The sequence below is a fragment of the Dreissena polymorpha genome, chromosome 4 (genome assembly GCF_020536995.1).
Source record: "Dreissena polymorpha isolate Duluth1 chromosome 4, UMN_Dpol_1.0, whole genome shotgun sequence".
In the NCBI taxonomy this organism is placed as follows: Eukaryota; Metazoa; Mollusca; class Bivalvia; order Myida; family Dreissenidae; genus Dreissena; species Dreissena polymorpha.
This window is the reverse complement of record NC_068358.1, coordinates 43,385,215-43,404,403: the sequence shown is the minus strand read 5'-3', so window position 1 is coordinate 43,404,403 and position 19,189 is coordinate 43,385,215. Positions and strand designations below refer to the sequence as shown.

At 36.1% G+C, this 19,189-nt stretch overlaps 1 protein-coding gene across 1 annotated transcript in view; it reads right to left on the bottom strand.

Moving 5' to 3' along the window:
- LOC127879226 (C-Jun-amino-terminal kinase-interacting protein 4-like) overlaps positions 1-19,189 on the bottom strand; it is a 125,819-nt gene that overhangs the window by 32,007 nt on the left and 74,623 nt on the right. Inside the window, 10 exon segments of the mRNA XM_052425947.1 lie at positions 2,671-2,784; positions 3,177-3,348; positions 3,613-3,764; positions 3,958-4,025; positions 4,307-4,387; positions 4,939-5,167; positions 11,708-11,854; positions 15,731-15,793; positions 16,358-16,579; positions 16,799-16,976. Coding sequence (XP_052281907.1) covers positions 2,671-2,784; positions 3,177-3,348; positions 3,613-3,764; positions 3,958-4,025; positions 4,307-4,387; positions 4,939-5,167; positions 11,708-11,854; positions 15,731-15,793; positions 16,358-16,579; positions 16,799-16,976 — 1,426 coding nt within the window.

Here is a 19,189-nt window from a genome sequence, read left to right as displayed (position 1 = left end):
TTGTGAACAGTGCCGCAAGAATTCAGACAGAGCCAAAACAGGCATAGACACTGTGAACAGAGCTGCAAGAATTCAGACAGAAATGAAACAGGAATAGACACTTTTAACAGAGCTACAATAATTCAGACAGAGCTGAAACAGGGATAGACACTGTTAAAAGCTGCAAGAGTCCAGACAAAGCTGAAACAGGCATAGACTATGTTTACACAGCTTCAATACTGAAACAGGCATAGACACTGTGAACAGAGCTGCAAGAATTCAGACAGAGCTGAAACAGGAATAGACATTGCGAACAGAGCTGCAAGAATTCAAGACAGAGCTGAAACAGAGAAAGAAAGTGTAAACAGAGCTGCAAGAATTCAGAAAGAGCTTACACTCGCAAAGACACTGTGAAAGAGCTGCAAGAATTCACACAGATCTGAATCAGGAAGAAACATTGTGAACAGTGCTGCAAGAATTCAGACAGAGCTAAAACAGGCATAGACACTGTAAACAGAGCTGCAAAAATTCAGACAGAGCTGAAACAGGAATAGGCACTGTTAACAGAGCTTTAAGAATTCAGACAGAGCTGAAACAGGGATAGATACTGTTAAAAGCTGCAAGAATTCAGACAGAGCTGAAACAGGCATCAACTATGTTTACTGAGCTGCAAGACTGAAACAGTAAAAGACACTGTAAATGAGGCTGCAACATGCAAAGACTCTGTTAGCAGACCTGCATGACTGAAACAGGCAAAGACACTGTTAACCCAGCTGCAACAGGCATAGACACTGTTAACCAATCTGCAACATGCATAAACACTGTAAACACAGATGCAAAAGGCATAGAAACTGTTAACAGAGCTGCAACAGGCATAGACACTTTTCACAGAGCTGCAACTGGCATATACACTGTAAACAGAACTGCAACAGGCATAAACACTGTTAACAGAGCTGCAACATGCATAGACACTGTTAAAACAGATGGAAAAGGCAAAGACACTGTTAACAGGGCTGCAAGAATTCAGCAAGAGCTAGAACAGGCATAGACACTGATAACAGAGCTGCAAGAATTCAGACAGAGCTAAAACAGGGAAAGACACTGTTAAGAGAGCTGCAAGAATTCAGACAGAGCTGAAACAGGCATAGACACTGTTAACAGACATGAAATAATTCAGATAGCTGAAACAGGAATAGACACTGTGAACAGAGCTGCAAAAATTCAGACATATGTGAAACAGGCATAGACACTGTCAACAGAGTTGCCAGAAATCAGTGAGAGCTTAAACTGGGATAGACACTGTCAACAGAGGTGCAAGAATTCAGACCGCTGAAATAGGCATAGACACTGTGAACAGAGCTGCAATAATTAAGACAGAACTGAAACAGGCATAGACACTTTAAATAGAGCTGCAAGAATTCAGACGAAACAGGCATAGAAAATGTGAACAGATCTGCACAAAAAATGCATAGGCATTGTGAAGAGAGTTGAAAGAATTCAGATGTCTTAAACAGGCATAATCACTATGAACAGAGCTGCAAACAGGCATAGACACTGTGAACAGAGCTGCAAACAGGCATAGACACTGTGAAAAGAGCTGCAAACAGGCATAGACACTGTGAACAGAGCTGCAAACAGGCATAGACACTGCGAATAGAGCTGCAAACAGGCATAGACACTGAACAGAGCTGAAAACAGGCATAGACACTGTGAAAAGAGGTGCAAGAATTCAGACAGAAATACTTCTTGTTGTCTGAAACAGGCATAGACATTGTGTACAGAACTGCAATATCTCAGACAAACATAGATTCAGTTTCAATATCAACACTAGTTAAATATTTTTATTCAATAAAGTTCTCCTTTATATTCTAAATATTAATTCTTCTATGTATATGATTATTTGTGCAAAACCACTTGCAATATAGAAAAGTTTAATATCTTTAGATGTTCATGCAATTTTAACGGATTCATTTAAATGACTTTATTCAAAATAAATAAATCATGATGCTCAATTAAAATTCTGTCCATATAAATACCCTGTACATCACATATGCTTCATGGCATGATTGCATCTCAGACAGACAGAATTCCCTTAATTCTTTATATTTAAGCTACACTTGGTGCATGCACATGGTAAAGTAAAACAATGCTCAAAGTGATTTCAGATGATATGGGGAGATAGGGGATTGCCGCAAGCTGAAACTGCTGTGTACAATTTTCAATGGTATAGCAAGTTACGTTATTTTGGTACCGGTAATATATGAAGAAATTTAGTGTTTGTTTGACAATACTGCCATGGTAGTAAAACATGACATTTAAAAAGATTCACTAGCTTGTACTTTATGGTATTAAAGATGAAGGGAATCTTACTGCGCAATCTTATAGGTTTTAATTACAGGACTCCTAGCACTGCAATGTCCAGTGTCCTGACATTTCAGACATTTGCTAACATACAATTTACAAAAACCTGTGTTCTATTGATGATATCAACACATGGACACATTAATTTTACACTGAACTATTGCATAATCACACACAGTAAATCATTATTAATTAATGTACCAGTTCACATATTCCTAGGATATACACATGTGATACATGAATTAAAAACAATTCACTAATTTCAAACATTTCAGCATTGCTAACAGACATCAGTGAATGTGTCCAAGATACAGTAAAACTGAAACTTACTTTCAGACAGGGGTACTGATATAATGACTCCGTTGCCAGTTCCAATCCACAAACGATTGCACGATATCAGCATAGATGTGATTCTGACAAATGAAAATCCTAGCTTGCCTGTACCTGAAATAATACATAAAGTGTTTAATAGACGTAAGCAGTATAGAATATTTTAAACTGAAACAGGTATTTCCTACAAGTTAACACAATAAGAATATTGAATGCTTTGGCTATGTTATAATAACAGGTGCTATTTAATAATATGACTTTCCACTATCCTTCAAACACGCTGATCAGCCTCTTCTGTCTCTTTCATTATTCAGCATTTTTAAAAATTATTTGAATCTTTAAAGTTGTCACTTCTCTTTCTCAACTTTCCCTGGTTAAGCTCAGCCTCTCTAGGGTATTAATCACTAATTATAGTAAAAACTGATACCAATATGTGTCAACTGCCCTACTTGAATTCCAGGATCGTCTAGTAATGACCACCTGGTAAAGGTCAGGTATGGTGTTACCTAGCATCTTACTGACGTAGGGCTCAATATCCACGTCCTGCAGGTGCTGGTGTGTGTAGGCGTGGTAGAGGCGCAGGGTGGAGTCCAGCCGTATGGACACCCACACACCATCCCCCACCCAGGCCAGCTGACGCACCTGGCTCTCCTTGCGCGGGTGAGCATCAAAGCTTTTCTGTGAACAAACAAAACGGCGTGCACTTGTCAGTGTTCTTCATGGCTCAGAATTCACTCTAGTCTAATTTGCTTATTCACTCTAGTCTAATTTGCTTATTTTTTATGAAAACAAAAAGTCATAATTGTACTTTTTTTTATGAAAACTTAACAAAGATAAGGCAAACTTAACCCATTTTAAGGAATATTTAAAATAAAGAATATGTTGGAGTAAAACAGAGTTTTCATCAGTTAAAAAAATGAACACAATTTTTAGAGCATTTACCACAATAGACATGGACTGTGGATCTACAACGTGTATCTTGTTTCTGTATCCACACCAGACATGTTTGTTAGCTATGACGGCCATACATCTGATGGAATGATGGGGCCTGCCCAGGTCCAGGAGGTGGTAGTTCTCCACATCCCAGTGACCGTCTAAACAGGGAACAGTAAAACAATTCTCAATCAAGTCTCAGCTGAGTGAACCACAAATAAGGTTTTATAACAGAGGTAAATATACCCACCTATGTGTATATTGTATATGACCCACCTGTATGTTTATGGTATATGACCCAACTGTATGTTTATAGCATATCACCTACCAGTATATTAATGGAATAACACCCACCTGTATGTCTATGGAATATTGCAACTGTCCCATCAGCCAATGCAACCAGTACTCGGCCTTTTACATGCCTGCAAAATAGGGACAATATTTAGCTTTTGCACTCAATATGTACATGTACATTACTGGAAGGTCCATGAAGATATTTTTTATTAAGCATTTCATCAAAACCCTCAGTATGCAATTTGTATGCACTATTGAGTAATCAGAAAGTTACTCCTTAAAATCAATATCTGAGATCTGACTGAAAGTTTAACGTAACTTTTTTATGTATTTTGACAACAAAAACTGTTGCACCTACTGTCCTGCATATTGAATGCTCAATACGAATATGTGGTGATTTAGAACTTACACAATATTGAGCACTGAGTCCCTAAGCTTCACAGAGTGTAGACACTTCTTCCAATGGGCCACGGACGAATGCACATACAGGCTGAAACAAGACATATGTGTGTGTATTGTACATGAAATAACACCAATGTGCAATATATTACATGTACACATTTTACATTAATAGGAAATACATTAACCATGAGGCTTTTTTTAAATGTATAAGATATAAGACTATACAATATTTAGGATTTTACTTTTGTTGAGTTTGAATGAGTTCTTTTCACACATATATACATTATTGTTAGTACATATTGTTTATAATTGTCATGAAGAATTCATAAGGTTTTGAAGTTGTTTCTATTCCTAGTTATGTCCAAAAAGATCAAGGATTTTAAATTATCCACATAGCAAATACATGTTGATCAGTATTTTTTTTATAATAGCCTTACACATCTCCTTAAAAAAAACAATGCTGGAATAAACAACAACAATAACATTCCTTTATGAGTATATGCAATACTACATAAAAATTGTAAGAAAAGTTAAATAAGCAACACCAAAAAATAAATTGATAAAATTTAATTATTGTTGGCAATCATGCCATGATGTTCACTGCAAATGGCCGACCTCAGGTATGCACATTTCTCTCACCTTCCACTCTGTGTTCCCATCCACATGGTGGGCAATACACTGCCCATCTTTTCAACCTCTTCTGTCTGAAGATCATTTCCAGAGGCAAGGGAGTTAATTCCATCTTTAACAAGACCGGAGGGCTCTTGAAACAATCGTCTGCTTGTTTTCCTAGACAGGTCAGGCGTGGCAGCCCCAGAATTGACGGGTTCACCTTTTGCCTTGAACACAGTAGCCTGAGGGGTATCTCCTACAAAGCATTCAAAAAATTCAGATTTTCATCATAACTACAATATATAGATTTCATTCTGAAAAAATTCACCCACAATTTGGATTGAATGAGGTTCAGAAGGTAGATTATATCAAACCACTTTCACATTAAGTATATTTGTATGTTCCAAGCACAACAGTTACTTATAATTGCAAATATTATTATACATAACACATGCTGGTGCCACTTTTAAAAAAATTTAAGTCCGGCTTAGACCTAATGAAAGAAAGAAGATGGCCAAAAGAGCACTAGATCCCTCACCTGTGTAATAGAAAAGAGCCAATGTCAAACTATGGGTCCTATGCAATCTGATGTCACACACCAAATATCAAAGCCATTGAGGTTTCCTTGCAATCTCAGCACTGTTTACGTTATTTACTATTACAGTACATATAACCCAATGGGCTTGATCAGTTTTGATCCAAAGAGCATGACTTGCAAACACTTAGCACAGGAACACTAATTCACTGTACAAAACAAATATTATATCCAGCACATTTGAAGTTTCAGAGAAGAGTTCTTTTAAAGCTTTACTATATATACTGTAAACCAATTCACTTGTTGAGTACAGTACAGCCAACGCGGAACAAACATAATCCGCGGCTATGCCACGGCCAGAAATTTAGTATGCGGCGGCCGTGTCGAGTGTTCACGCGGCGTATCGCCAAGGCTATCGGCATCAATCCCCGCATTAACGCCGAGTCTGTTTTAACCTCGCGTACTTTCGCGGAGTAAATCCGTCGCATGCTTACGCGGCGGATTGTGTGAAAAGATACACACCCATAGAAACCTAGATTTACGCTACTTTCATATTTATTATTTTCACATTTTAATAAGCGATATGGCACGTAATGCGCTTTAACAAATTATCGTTGAATAAATTACTCACAATGTTAATGTTTCTTTCGATTCTGAAATGAGCTTTATAAAATTTGTTATCCGAAACACCCATCCGAATTTTAATGCTAATGCGACATTAACAAATTCTAGTGTCAAATAAACAGTGCTAAAATATCCTTTGTCTCCATAAAAAGCGGGCGAAAATTATGCAGACATGTACAACGTCGCATGGAAAGTTTGGGTGTATTTTGTGTTGTATAAAAACATGTACATCACGTCAGGCGATTTATGTGTGTTCAGTGGAAAAAACCCGCCTCGATTGGACGTCATTTCATCATATCTTTAAATAGTAACAAAAGCAAAAATGTATTTGATACTTAAGAATAATTGCGAATGTGTGTGTGTGTGTCTTGAGCACTTTTATCGTAAATATTTACCGGAATTTGCTTTAAAACTGGAATATATGGCATTATCGGGTAATGATTAGCAATATTAACTATATAATATAAACAAAATGAAACTACTTTATATACGCATAGTCAAACAATAGTTATAATAAGCTGATAATTAATAAAACAACAATTAAGTGTTGGTTATTGATGTGGCTTCAAACTGCTAATTGTCTCAGCTACAATATAATAGCAAAAACAACAAGCAATTATAAATCCACCAACTGCTGGAGTCTTGACCACTCGTATGTGCCAAAACATAATTACGCGACATTTATGTATGAAATACATAGACTACGGGCCGTAAACAAACTAACTTGGCCAGACACATTAAATATGCTTATATGCTTATACATATTGTCGTAAAAATTAAACCTAAAACAAATATTTTTGTTGACCGTTTAATATAAAGACAATAATCATACGGTGCAATAAACGCACACAAAGTAACTTAAAGTACTTTAGCCGATTCTAAAAATGACAATGGTAAATGATTATTGGAATTTTATTAATACATGCCCGTGATAATCGTATCTTGTTTTTATAAATTCGATTTTTTTTATTTGCATTCCTTTAAAATAATAATTATTTCTATCAGGATGACAGCAATTTCTTTAGAAACGGGAATGCAATCACTAAAAACAAAACAACAGCATGCTTTTTTATTAACTAGTTTATCTATTTTGAATCCGCGCACATTAAATAAATTATGATTTTAAATATTATTATAATTGTTCTTTTAAATTTCTTTGACTAACTAATCATTTTAAAAAGATTTTGATTTGAAGATGCGCATGGACTCGGCATCATGTCGTGGTTGCGGCTTGCCTCGGCGGACAGATGCGACGCGGCTTCAACGGCCGACTCAGCATCGACTCGTTGGGCCTTGCCGCCGCGCATCGCAAAATATGTTTGTTCTGCGTTGGCTGTACTTTAAGAGAAGACCATTTTTAAAGTGCTCAGTTTTAAAATATATTTTAACTCTTGTGTCCTATATATTTTGCTGACCAGAACTGTTTGAACAATTTTGTAAGATGATCAACCCTGTGAAGTCTGTTAATATCTTCCTAGCAGTTCAGGAGATTTTTCTTAATGAAAAGTTGACACGCTCAGGTATAAGTACATGCATAAGAGAAAGTTGGCGATCAGTACAGCTCAACCTGAGCATGTTAAGCATAGGTGAGCTTAAAGCCACACACCTTGAAATGAAATACATGTTAATCAATACATATAGATGCAATTTGAAAGTGTGCAAAATTGTCATTAAATCTATAGCCTAGTTAGCAAGTAATTTATTATTATTTTTAATTTTAAACAGACAGTAGGATTTCTATACTTATACGTCCATTTCGACAAACGCGATTATATTTAAGTTTTGAAGTGCAAAAAAGACGGATTTCTATCTTGTAACCACCAGATATATTCTAATTTGCATAGAGAAAATTAAGTCTATAGCCTAGTTAGCAAGTTATTTATTATTTTTCAAACGGTACTGCTTTTACAACCAAAAGAAGGATTTTTTTTCATATAGGTCCATTTCAACAAACGCGATGTTTTTTAAGTTTTAAAGCGCAAAAAAGACAGATTGCTACCTTGTAAACACCAGATATACTAGTATTCTAATTGGCATAGATAAAATATATTTCTTAATTATACTTACATTTACTATTTATTACATTTACTATGCCAAACTAAAGCTTTGTCACAGACGTGACGAATACCCCCACATGCGGCATTGACACATAATATTTTGCGTGTCGTCTTCACAAAAAACAGCTGACACCATGCCCAATTTTTAAAACGCACTAAGTGACCCCTTGATCTAGTTTTTGACCCAGAAAGGCCCATGTTCTTACTTGGCCTTAAGATTATCTCCATAAAACTTCTGACCAAGTTTGGTGAAGATCGGATGTAAACTACTTGAATTAGAGAGCAGACACGATGCTGAATGTTAAAAAACGCACTAAGTGACCCCGTGACCTAGTTTTAGGCCCGGAATGGCCCATGTTCAATCTTGTCCTAGAGATCATTTAGATAAAACTTGTGACCAAGTTTGGTGAGGATTGGATGAAAACTACTTGAATTAGAGAGCGGACAACATAATGAGGTTTAATTTGCACTAAGATACCCCGTGACCTAGTTTTTGACCCAGCATGACCCATATTCAAACTTGACCTAGACATCATCTAGATACAACTTCTGACCAAGTTTAGTTAAGATTGGATAAAAACTACTTGAATTAGAGAGCGGACAACATTGTTATGTTTAAAACGCACTAAGTGACCCCTGTGACCTTGATTTTGACCCGGCATGACCCATATTCAAACTTGCCCTAGACATTATCAAGATACAACTTCTGACCAATTTTGGTGAAGATTGGATAAAAACTACCTGAATTAGAGAGCGGACAACATGGTGAGGTTTAAAACACACTAAGTGACCCCGTGACCTAGTTTTTGACCCGGCATTGCCCATGTTCGAACTTGACTTACACATCATCTAGTTACAACTTCTGACCAAGTGTGGTGAAGATCGGATTTAAACTACTTGAAATATAGAGCGGATACCATGCTCAATGTGTTAAACGTACTATGTGACCCTGTGACCTAGTTTTTGATCTGGCATGGCCCATGTTCGAACTTGGCCTTCAGATCATCTAGATAAAACTTCTGACCAAGTTTGGTGAAGATCGGATGAAAACTACTTGAATTAGAGAGAGGACACCATGCTGAATGTTAAAAACACACTAAGTGACCCCGTGACCTAGTTTTTGACCCGGCAAGGCCCATGTTTGAACTTGGCCTTAAGATCATCTAGATACAACTTCTGACCAAGTTTGGTGAAGATCGGATGACAACTACTTGAATTAGAGAGTGGACAACATGCTGAATGTTTAAAACGCACCAAGTGACCCCGTGACCTAGTTTTTGACCCGGCAAGGCCCATGTTCGAACTTGGCCTAGACATCATGTAGATACAACTTCTGACCAAGTTTGGTGAAGATCAGATGAAAACTTCTTGAATTAGAGAGCGGACAACATGCTGAATGATTAAAACGCACTAAGTGACCCCGTGACCTAGTTTTTGACCCGGCAAGGCCCATGTTCGAACTTGGCCTGAACATCATCTAGATACAACTTCTGACCAAGTTTGGTGAAGATCAGGATGACAACTACTTGAATTAGAGAGCAGACAACATGCTGAATGTTTAAAATGCACTAAGTGACCCCGTGACCTAGTTTTTGACCCACTAAGGCCCATGTTCGAACTTGGCCTAGACATCATCTAGATACAACTTCTGACCAAGTTTGGTGAAGATCGGATGAAAACTACTGGAATTAGAGAGCGGACACTAAATACGGACCGACAGACAGACTGACAGACCAACCGACCGACCGACAGACAAGTTCAGTCCTATATACCCCCCTAAACTTCGTTTGTAGGGGTATAATAAGTTGTGTGGCTTTAAGAAGATGTTTTTTAATTAAATGTTGACATGTGAAGGTATTAGTACACGCAAAAGAGAAAGTTAGCGATCAGTACAGCTCAACCTGAGCATGTTAAGCATAATTCAGCTAAAAATGCAAGCCATATTGGTACATGCTATTCAGGCCACATTCCAATATTCTGCGAGTCATTAAATAAGACTTCAAATGGTTACAATGATATTATATTTGCACTGGTTTTCTTTCCTGGACACTATCTGTATGGAACACACAAAAACTAAGAGTACTTTTATTTTGTAATTTGACTATGATAGTCAACATACAGGCCTGTTCATTCAAACTAGCAAGGCTTCAATTCATGAATAAATCTGCTACACAAACTATAATATACTGTAATACATCAGTGGTATTTCTCCAAAGACAAGTTAAAAAGATTGTATGGCTTCTGAAAAGTATCTGTGTTCAGTTACGGGAAAAAATAGTGACAGCAAATCCATGCCTGCTTTAATAAAATGAGAAACATTCTGCAGTTCAATAAAATAAAAGCAATTTCAGAGCTAGTGCTTATTCACCAAAAAACATAGTTATTCCCAAAGCACATGGATCAATAGAAAGTGTCTGAAACAGATAACATCCCCAGCCACAATGGACAGAAATGCTTTCACTTCCTGGCTCACATGCCATGAATCAAGTCTTGATTACCATTGCAAACAAGGACAACTTCAATAACAGCAATTCTGTCTCCAGGGAAATCTACCTACTTTACTCAGACATGCATTTTAACAGTGATTTATGAGGCGTTCTAAATTTAGCAAAGATAACAAATGCAATCAGGAAAACATATGTGATTTTTGTTAGATGGAGTTTTTTCAAGAAAGTACCAGAAAAGATGAAGTAATAGTAATACTATTCACTGATATAAGAAAAGACAGAAAGGCATCAAATCAAAATTTATAATTATATACATTGTTCAATTATTTTAATTGATTCTAAGCAATTTTATTAATACAACTTGATAAAGATAAGCTTAATATTTATAATAATAATTAAAAAAATCCAGGTATAAACAATAATATGATAGCAATAAAAGGATGTTACGACATGATATTTTGGCACTAAAGATTCACTGGAGGTTGTGTTGGCATAGGAAATATTGACACAAATCAATAATGTATTGTCACATACACAAATTATGCGGTGGACTAAAAATAATCCTTTATTGATATTTGGATTAGTGTCTATTCTCTTTCTAGAAAAACATGCAAATGTTATGTAAAGTGAGATCAAATTTATTATTATTGATGCTTATTCATGCAGATTCAAGCTCGGTAAAATGTCAATTACATAAAAGAATTATACGAAAAAAGCATGGGAAGTGATATTCTGAGGTAAAAACTAGCCATTTATTAATGCTACTTATAACTTTTGAATGTTGCATTATCAAGCGTAATTGTTAATCCTTGCATTAAATGAAATACACTTAGTTCTACTTAATCCAAGCTCAATATTCCAATCTATGCTTGTCATATCTATCATTTGGGCTGTTATCTTAACTGCTTATTTATTGTCAATGAATACATGCTCAATGAAACATAGTGCAGGACAGTTGCCAAATCAAATCAATATGGCATCAGGGAAAGGTAAATCAAAAGACCATAATTAACACATTGTCTGCTAATGTACTGTTATCAACAGATGTTCAAGGCAATGTATTTTATGAGATAACCCATCAAGGTCACTAAAGGTCAAAGGTCGACATGCCATTCCATGCATGTCACCTGTACCGAGGGAGTGGATGGAGCCCTGTGAGGCCCTTTTCCCTATGATGGACTCCAGGGATGCTCGTTTATTGATAGAGGTACTGGAACCCATGGGTGACCCTTTGTCAAAGGGGCTGCCTGACCCCTCTCTAGGCAACCACGATTGTTTCTCTGTGAACAATAACTTACAACTGCATGATCAAGAACCCATGACTAAACAGATGTCTTAACTGCAGACAGATGTCAAGCAGTCAGCCAATCAAATTCAAAGCTAAAATGTTACAAGCATTCTGTTTTTGTCAAGATTTTCAGTTTAAATTGAGAACATTTTTAATAGTGGAACCTGAACATTGAGTCTGTAGACTAGATGGCACACAACACTGATTAAGTTTTAAAAAAGTTGTCAATTAGTGAAATATCAAAAAACATAGACACTTAATAAATGTTTGATATACAAACACAAATATTGCAGACTTTATGCTTAAGATTTTACTCATATCAAATTGGTAAATTGAAGTCAATGTGTAAATTGACAATCTGAAATATAAAAATAACACATTATTGCTTGTAGCATACCAGTAACCTTTACACAACATTTGAACAACAACAAAAACAACAATTAAAATACATCGTTCTGACAAACAGAAACTAATGTTATGTCAAGAATAAGTCTCCCAGGACTTGAGAGACATACTTTGACTATAACATTCTGAGGTATTGTCACGACTGGGAACAATAATAGAATGGTGCCTAATGCTTTGGGAAATTAAATGTATTGTTAAGGAGGACTACAATAAATGTATTGGTTATGATTATACTATTACATTATTGTGAGAGTTATATACCAGGCAGTCACCATGACATTAGAGATATTCGACCCAAGCCATACACCTATTTATGGATGAGATTTCAGTGTCTACGGAAATTAAAAACGGTGTTGGGAAGAACAATGACAGTTTCATAGGATATGATTTGACTTTTCGATTCAGGGTGTAATATAAATTCTAGTGAGAAACAGTATGAGACAGTGACCATGACATATTGGTAATCTGTCAGACATATAGCTTCATGATTTTAGGTTTTCAACACTGGCACCTAAACATATTAAAAATATTACAAAAATAAAAGGAAAATAAAAAAGATGAGGTTTTACAATTTCAGTGCAAATGTTCTGATCCAATAAATTAATGTTTTGACAGTAATGGAATTTGCAGCAATTAACAAGAGATGTGTTTGTCAGAAACACAATGCCCCCTATTGCGCCACTTTGAAATACAATTTCAATATATAATTTGGCAGGTTTACAAATTATCTCCCTTTTAAAGCTAAGGTTAAAGTTTTGAGACAGAGTGACAGACAGACAGGCTAAAAACAATATGCCCCCGATTATTCGATCTGGGGGCATAAAAAGTATAAATCAATGTAATTAACATGAAGTAATGTTGCAAGTAATGTCAGACAATAACAAGTGATGCGTTTGTCAGAAACACAATGCCCCCTATTGTGCCGCTTTGAAATACAATTTCAATATATAATTTGGCAGGTTTACAAATTATCTCCCTTTTAAAGCTTATTACTTCCTTTGGATCATATTTTTTTACTTTTGACCTTGAAGGATGACCTTACCTTTCACCACTCAAAATATACAGCTTCATGAGATACACATGCATGCCAAATATCAAGTTGCTATCTTCAATATTCAAAAAGTTATGATCAAACTTTAACAAAGGTTAAAGTTTTGGTTAAAGTTTTGGGACACACACAATTAATGACAGACAGACAGACAGGCCAAAAACAATATACCCCCAATCTTTCGTTCCGGGGGCATAAAAAAACAACAGTTTGGAATCAAGGGAAATTATTATGTATCTTTTTTTAATTAATCTGACCTTTCTCTATATGGCTGTTATGACAAGGTAAACAGCAATTTTCAAATTACACACTAGTTTTAATATTATGAATTTTCCCTAACATTTATGACAAAACATCCATTAAAAAATGTCTATTGTTGAAGATGCATAATGGTTATCATGCGTTAGCCCAGACATTTTCTTAGAAAGATTAACAACATGAGACCCCATATGCAAATACAAGGCTTGACAAATGCGATATTTGCATGCTATTTTTCCTTCAGAGACCAATTTATGGAAAAAATATTATACTGCCTTATATATCATCCTGTCAATTTAGGTAAAGATGATTGACCGTTAAAGAATGGTTAAATATTGAAAGAAACTTGAAACATTATAAACACAGTCTTATTCATGACATCTCTGAATTTAAAGACACGCATTTGATAAGAATAAAGAAGCGTTTGTTTTTGTGACATTGGGATGCAAATGGTTTAATCATTTTTGTTCTGTTTATTTTTAATTTAAGGATTTTCCGTTCTCATCTTAAATTACCAAAAAAAGAAATTTAAAAAAAAGTTAGGAATGTATAACATAAAAACTTAGACAGGAACAAGAAGGGGTATTATTACAAAAGAATCTTAAGTTAGATATAGATTGTATGTTCATGTACACTTTTGTGTCCAATTTGAAGGTAATTCTCTATCAAACAAAAGGAATGTCACATTAAAAACACCAGTCCGATACGCGGTTAATGTTGTTGGAGTACAAACAGGATTCCAGAAGTTTTATCAACCTATCTCATGTACTGTTTAGTTATTGAAGGATGCAGATTTTAGTTTTCAAAAATTTCTGAAAAATTATCCGAAAAAAAAAGACAAAATTTATAAATAACATCTATCCATATACCCAGATTCATCAAACCAGCTAAAGTACTTTCCCACTTGTTTCAGTTTCCAGATTGCAATTATTAATTGCTGTGACCATAGCAACCATAATTAATTTTTGTCAAAAACCCCTGTGAAAACATGGATATTGTCCATATGGCTCTGTATTTAAGTACTGACACTCATAAATTTAGCTTATGTTCTTTTTTATTTATTGCATGATGTAGTTATTTGGGAAAGATATATACAGTCAGACAAAATTGAACTGTAGTACATGTTCGCAACATGGCCCTCTATTCATCTATCCAGTTTCATAAAACCATCTTACTTTTTAAGCTGTCGTAGAATCAAGATTTTAGTTTCCACTTTTTTTTTAAACCAAAGCAACTACAATTTATGTTTGACAAACAAAACTTAAATAACATACATATTCCCCATATGGACAATACATTTATCCTTATAATGAGTTTCATCAGTCTTGCTTAAGAACTTTTTATTAATCCAGATTTTTTGTCCAGATTTTTCACCTGATCCAGATTATATATTTTTTATATATAACATGATCCAGATTTGTTTTTAGATGTACAAATTGCCAAAAAGATGAACACAAATGGAAATTACATGCTTATTTCCAAAATGGCTGTTTATCCATTGTTTAAGTTTCATTATAAAGGCTAAAAACTGTTTGACTGTAAACACGCTCCAGATATTAGTTTTTTCACATATTAATATAACCATAATTTAATGTAACTTAAAAACTACAATTTTTGCCTGACAATTTTTTTTTATACAATTAGCAAATTACCCATATGGACATATATTCATCAAGCCAGCTTATCTATTTTTTAAATTATCTAAGGATCCAGATTTGCATGGACATGAGATTTAATTATTTTCAAAACCTTACCATCCACCTTTTTTTTCATCAAAAAAAAGGCACATCATGCCTACTCCCCATACAGCCCTCTATCCACATACCAAATTATATCAACCTAGCTTAACTACTTTTCGAATTATCGTTGGATTTAGATCAGAGTTGGATGGACACATGAACACACAGACACACTGACAGCCTGCGTGTAAACCTTTAGTTCCCTCCAGTTACAGTGGTAAGGGACTAATAAACGCATGCATATGTTGTTGAGGTTTATGAAATGACTTTTAGGTGTAATGTTATTCTTAAAATGTAATTAAATGCTTAATTGTTTCTCAAAAATTTATTCATTTGAAACAAATGTCCTCATTTGATGATAATTCAGCTAAAAGCAAACTTAAGATACTAAATGACTTTGTGCTGATGTCATACCCACCTTTTTGTTTGGCTAGGGCCTCTGTCACAGCTGCTGAGATGTCCGTTCTACTGGGGGAGGCATCTAGCAGAAACCAAGCATGGAGTAGACATGTGCAGAAAGCATGTGAAATCTGAGCATTAGTCTGATATACTCAGTACAAAATAGAAGCACATTGTTAGTTGTACTGAATTATAAACTGTGAGGGAAAAGGCTTACCTCTTGTTTAATGATATCAAATTGCGAAATGAAAATGTGCAAATGTTAATAAAGCATTGATTAGCTTGATTTTAATGTCTTAATCCGTCTTATAATACACAATACAATTGTCTATATGAAAAATTATATATTGTTTCTAGGATAGATATGGGAAACAGTGATCCAAGTTAAAGAAAATGGTGCTAAAGTGTTTTAAACTACATTTTACCAGCATAAATGATTATTAATTCTTCTTGCGTAGGAATCGATCATTATTTTATACATATAGAAGGTCATACACTTTGAATACTTCAAACACATATATTTTTAATGGGAACCACAAAACACAAGGCTTAAGAAACTACAATGTGCTCAGTAAAGAGTAGCTCCTTCACTCTGCATTCAGTACAGCAGTGCACACAAACTAGTACTACAACACTGCGTTGTTACCTCTAGACCCTGGTGGAGTGGCAGAAGGGGTATGTTGCCCTGACCTCTGACCCATGGTGCTGCCCGTGGCACACTGTACGAGAGAGATTCCTCCTATTCCGGGCTCCTCCCCCGCCCCCTCATGGGCTCCCTCAGCAGAGGGGGGTGGGGCCTCAGGATACTGGGGGTAGGCGTCCGCCCTCAGGATGTCTTCATCCACTGGATAGTCAGACTCCAGGGCTCCTGTACAGCAAGCAGAGAAAGGTCAGGATACACAGTACATTTCTACAGCTATAACAGGTATCCATGCTCAATAATATACAAGGAAAGCTGTTTGTAGCTCAGCCCCTTTTAGGCTGAAAGCAGTCTTTTCTTTATAAGTATGATGAAATGAGTCAATACACACACAAAGGGCTACACATGAGCGTACACAACCCATCCAACACACTATCCAATACTGACCTGCCACACTGGCTATACATAGGACTGGTGTAGTAGAGACCCGGAATGTTTCCAGGACGTCCCCAGGGTGGTCAGCGTCAATGACGGACACACAGCTCTGAGTGTTGGTGCTTGTACAGATCCAGACAAGGGAAGACAACTGCTCCCTGTCCATCTGCTGCAGGTTTTTCTCATGATCCTGGGAGAAAATCAACAGGTGAACAATGGTTTGTCTGGTGTTTCTTTGCAATTTCGTTAACAATCACATTAAATGAGCAAAAGTCAAAAACTGTAATTTTTGTTAATTTCATCTTTTCATTCACTGCATATTTAATTTCATAGAGATTACTTAAGGGAAGTGATTTAGTGAAGTAAATATATCAACTCAAACCATGTGCTTGTATCATTTCCTGCCATTTAATTACATCACGGATAACTATAGCATGGCCCCTGTTGTTTATTGGACATGCATACGCATGAACAAGAGTATGTTTTTTACCAATACATAATGACTTTCACAGTTATTTTTATTCCCACTGTATTTCACAAAACAAGAGGGCCTGAAAGCCCCAAAGTAGCTCTTCTGAGATTCAAAGGAACTGACCTGTTCTGTGCAGCCCAAGATGTCCTTAGAACAAATGTTCTAACCAATTTTCATTAAAAGTGAACACCCTGGCGGCCACGTTTTTCAACAGACCCCCAACCATTTTCATACACATCCAAGATATCATTGAAACAAATATTCTGACCAATTTTCATGAATATTGGACAATAAATAAGACTTAGAGTGTTAACAAGTTTGTAATAGCCATATAAGCCATATAAGAGAAAATGCACTGCCCCCTGGTGGCCATGTTTTTCAACCAACTGAAACAGTTTTTGAACAGGTCCAAGATATCATTGGGACAAATCTTCTGACCAAGTTTCATGATGATAACACAATAAATGTGGCCTCTACAGTGTTAACAAGCCATACAAGGGAAAATGCCCCCCCCCCATGGTGGCCATGTTTTGCAACCAACCCAAACCATTTTCAAACTCATCCAAGATATCATTAGGATGAATCTTCTGACCAAGTTTCATGTAGATTGGAGAATAAATGTGGCCTCTAAAGTGTTATCAAGGTTTTACTAAAGCCATATATAGCCATATAAGGAGCAAGATGTGTTTGTGAAACACAATGTCCCCTATATGACGTTTGACCTTGTAGGATGACCTTGACCTTGACCCTTCACCACTCAAAATGTGCAGCTCCATGAGATACACATGCATTTCAAATATAAAATTGCTAGCTTCAATATTGCAGAAGTGACATTACATGAGCAATTTTGACCCATATATTTGACCTTGAAGGATGACCTTGACCTTGACCTTTCACCACTAAAAATGTGCAGCTCCATGAGATACACATGCATGCCAAATATCAAGTTGCTATCTTCAATATTGCAAAAGTATTCATAAAATTAGCAATTTGGGCCACATATATTTGACCTCTGACCTTGAAGGATGACCTTGACCTTTCACCACCCAAAATGTGCAGCTCCATGAGATACACATGCATGCCAAATATCAAGTTGCTATCTTCAATATTGCAAAAGTACTCCTAAAATGAGCAATTTTGGCCACATATATTTGACATCTGACCTTGAAGGATGACCTTGATCTTTCACCACTCAAAATGTGCAGCTCCATGAGATACACATACATGCCAAATATCAAGTTGCTATCTTGAATATTGAAATACTGCAAAAGTGTACATTAAATGAGCGATTTTGACCCATATATTTGACCTTTGACCTTGAAGGATGACCTTGACCTTGCACCACTCAAAATGTGCAGCTCCATGAGATACACATGCATGCCAAATATCAAGCTGCTATCTTCAATATTGCAAAAGTAATTGCAAATGTTAAAGTTGGCGCAAACCAACCAACCAACCAACCAACCAACCAACAGACCAACCAACCAACAGACAGGGCAAAAACAATATGTCCCCCACTACTATAGTGGGGGACATAAAAATGCCCCGCCCCCTGGTGGCCATGTTTTTCAAGCAACTGGAACCATTTTCAACTTTTCCAAGATATCATTGGGACAAATCTTCTGACCAAGTTTCATGATGATCAGACAATAAATGTGGCCTCTACAGTGTTAACAAGGTTTTACTTTAGTTTTTATAATAGCCATACAAGGGAAAATGCTCCGCCCCCTGGCGGCCATGTTTTTCCAACAACGGGCATCATTTTTGAACTTGTCTAAGTTATTATTGGAATGAATCTTCTGACAAAGTTTCATGGAGATCGGACAGTAAATGTGGCCTCTAGAGTGTTAATAGTCATATATAGTCATATAAGGACAAATGCCCTGCCCCTTGGCAGCCATGTTTTTCAAGCAAATGAGACCATTTTCAAA